Consider the following 3572-nt stretch of genomic DNA (forward strand, 5'->3'; position numbering starts at 1 on the left):
AGAACTTACTAATAAAGCAATGAGACCGTTTGTAATAGTATCTGGACCCTCGACACCCATAGTTTTATTCTATAATCATAACGAATACACAGAAACGAGAAGAAGTGAATTCATTTTGTATTATCCCCGACGATTTTTTCAGTAACTTACTTGGTATTTATATGTTGGAAAAACCTACCAAAATTGAAGTCAGTCTACCAACCAAGATATATTAATTTACAGGTAGTGGCAGTTTCCCAACATCAAAATATTGAGTGTATTATCTGTCAAAATCAGTGATTAGTGCAACTCTGATTTTGAGTATGTTACTAGTTCGACCCGTTTTTTGTTGTTTGTGTGTTCTATGGTTTTTAGCTATAATACACACACACGACTAAAACTAGTTGACAGATAGTGCACTTCGCGAGAAAAAATTGTATTCAGCTGCTTACGGTACACTACCTGGTAATTATGTCAAGCTACCAACCTACCAAGAGAATAAAATTCTACAAATTTCGGTAGAAACTTACCAGACACGGCAACACTGGTCGTGATGTGTATGATGGTGGTTGGGTATAGATTTTTGTTGTTGGACAAGTTACCCTACCTCTTGAGTGTACCCTGACTAATCAAAATAAATGGCATATATCACTAACTGAACGTACCACCGTTTGTCAATATAAGAAAGATATAACAGTTTTGGCTTCACTTAGCGCGATCATATTTTTAAAATAATCGGTTTGGTTTGTTCTGACAATTACAAAGTTTTGCGCAATGGCCGCTGAAAATGCAAATCCACAGAGAGAAGTTCGATCTTTTCTAATGCCCCGAGATCCAAGCATCGACAGAAGATTTCGTCCACGTCCTCAAAAACGAGAACGCTTGTTTGTTACAGTCAATGAAGAAAATGACTACGAAAGTGGTAGTGATGGTGAAAGTTGCGAATCGGATGGCGAATATTCCTTAGGTGCTCCAGAATCTATCGATTCATCTGGTAGTGTCGAATCGGGCGCTTTGGTCTATTTACGCCTTAGGCCTGTTGATGTTCCTTCGCCTGCGTACAGCATTTCGGAGGATGGAAATGTTTTGGTAACAAGACCACCTTCAGAATCCTCCAGTTCCAGCAATAATAAAAATTCAATGGAAAAACAATACAGTTTTTCAGGCATATTCGATGAAACTGTTAGCCAGCGAGATGTATATGAACGATGCATAGGACAAAAGATAGAGATCGAAGAGAGTTTCACAGTGTTGACATATGGTACTTCTGGATCGGGCAAGACGTTCACATTGCTTGGAGATGCTTATCGCCCCGGTGTCATTCCTCGCTCTTTGGAAAATATATTTAGTCAATATCAAACTAATATATATCCTAACCCAGCCTTGAAGTTGTTGAATGGCCGCATCACTGTTTTGGATGACGAAATGGCGAGCAGAGAAAATATTTTGCGACTAAAAATTCTTAATGGATGCCCAGAATTGGAGGGCGATTACGCGAATATGCAGAATTGCATTATCAATGATCACAAATTTGTCCCACTTGCTTTAGACACTAGTGTATCTGTTCTTATCTGGGTGACATTCGTCGAGATTTATAATGAACTGGTATATGATCTATTGGCACCGACCAATCCCAACTCATCCAAAACGAAAAATACTACAACACGAAAGAATTTAAAAATTGTTTGCAATGATGGCAACGTGTTTATTAAAGGCGTAACATCGGTTTATGTAAAAAGTAGCGAGGAATCTCTAAGACTACTGAGGGCAGGTCTGCAAAAACTTACCTATGCTTCGACATCGATTAACGCCAATTCAAGTAGATCTCATTGTATATTTTTTGTGGATGTCCTTAAATACTTTCGATCCGGCGTTATTAGTGAAACTTCATACAAATTTTGCGATTTGGCTGGATCTGAACGATTGGACAAAACTGGCAATATGGGTTCAAGACTAAAAGAAGCCCAACGAATAAATACTTCACTGATGGTGTTAGGAAGATGCTTAGACGCAGCTAACAGTATCTCTGCTGGAAAAGGCGATCGTGTACCATTCAGAGAGTCGAAACTAACCATGCTTTTGCAAGCTGCTCTTTTGGGAAAGGAAAAGTTGACAATGATTGTAAATGTGACTCCCACAGACAAATACTACGAGGAGAATCTTAATGTTCTTAGTTTTGCTGCTATAGCAAGAAACATTATATTTAAAGCGCCAGTTATAAAACAGAACCAGTCACGTTATTCTGTTATTGGAGAAAAGCCAGATAATGATTACGTTCAACAGTTGCTGGAAAAGATTGCTTGGCTTCGTAGCGACAATGAACTGCAAAATCAACAAATTGAAGAATTAATGGACAAAAAAACACAATTACGTGAAGAGATTTTACGTCTCTCAAATCAACATGCTGATGAATTGGCAAAACAAGAACATGAGCTGCGCACCGAGTTAGTAGAATATTTTAGGAAAACTCTCGAAGAAAATAGAAAAAAGCATGAAATGCGCTTACAAAGCGAGCTTGAAAGTCAAAAGCGTATCTTTGAATCGCGCATCGAATTCTTGAAGCGTAAATACGAGGATGAGCTTGAAGAATTGCGAGAGGAAATTGAAGATTTGGAGAAAGAAGCAGAAAAGGAGAATATGGAACCAGGAAATAGCAAAAAACGTCGCACTACAGATTAAATAAAATATTTTTTTTATTAAAATTCACATTATTATAACTTATATGTACAGTCCGAATGGGACATTTTTGTTTCTACTTTTTTAAATAAAACTGTAATAAACTTAATAAGTGCTTGAATGTTATTTTTAAAAGTTTAAACGAATTTGCATTTTTCCAAATCGAAACTTGTAAACCTCTCCCACGAAGTCGTCAGCCAGACTATTTACCACCTGGACGAAAGAGAACAAACAATTCCTGCAGTAAATCCCTCAAAGATCCTTGAGGTGACCCTAGACAGTCTCTTACCGACGGCCATGCTATCTCAGCGATTGGCTGACCAAAATGAATTATGAAATATGTAATGGAAAACCCTAGAGACATCAAAACTCAGGCTAAGGACCATCACAGGCGATCGGGTCGATGCTCCGGGTTGACCGCGCTCCACAAAGAGAGCTTGTCACTGATCGCTACCCCCGCTTGCAAATATACGGTTACAACAACAGGGACAAATCAAAAATTAATGATCATGTGATATATATGTCCTTCATTTACAATTGGAGTATATGAAATATAGTACAATTCAAGTAGATCTCACAAAGTAGATTTTCTGTTCCGGATTTCTGCATCAACAGGGGAAGTGTTTGTTCTTATTTGCAATTCCTCATTTGAAATACGTTTTCGCTTGAAAATTCAAAGTATTTGTCGCAGGCAGCAATTTATAAAAACTTGGATTTTGCGGGTAGTCGCTTGTGTCAATCTCCAAGTTGTACAGCCATATAATAAAATAGATTTCACACTACTATTGAAAATTCTGACTTTTGTATTATGTGAGATGTCACTGCATCTCCAAACTTTGTTGAGTTTAAGAAAGGCGCTTCTAGCCTTGTGGATACGTACCCGTTTGTCTGCTTCCGATCATGCGTCCATTATTTTG

The 3572-nt window shown here is 37.9% G+C and overlaps 1 protein-coding gene across 1 annotated transcript; it reads left to right on the forward strand.

Annotated features, from left to right (window-relative positions):
* Positions 1-653: 653 nt before the first annotated feature.
* On the forward strand, positions 654-2767 carry LOC106093498 (kinesin-like protein subito). The gene has a single exon (XM_013260561.2). It carries the CDS (start codon positions 754-756, stop codon positions 2656-2658), a length of 1905 nt encoding a protein of 634 aa, XP_013116015.1. The 5' UTR covers positions 654-753; the 3' UTR covers positions 2659-2767.
* Positions 2768-3572: the final 805 nt, after the last annotated feature.

The sequence above is a fragment of the Stomoxys calcitrans genome, chromosome 1 (genome assembly GCF_963082655.1).
Source record: "Stomoxys calcitrans chromosome 1, idStoCalc2.1, whole genome shotgun sequence".
In the NCBI taxonomy this organism is placed as follows: domain Eukaryota; kingdom Metazoa; phylum Arthropoda; class Insecta; order Diptera; family Muscidae; genus Stomoxys; species Stomoxys calcitrans.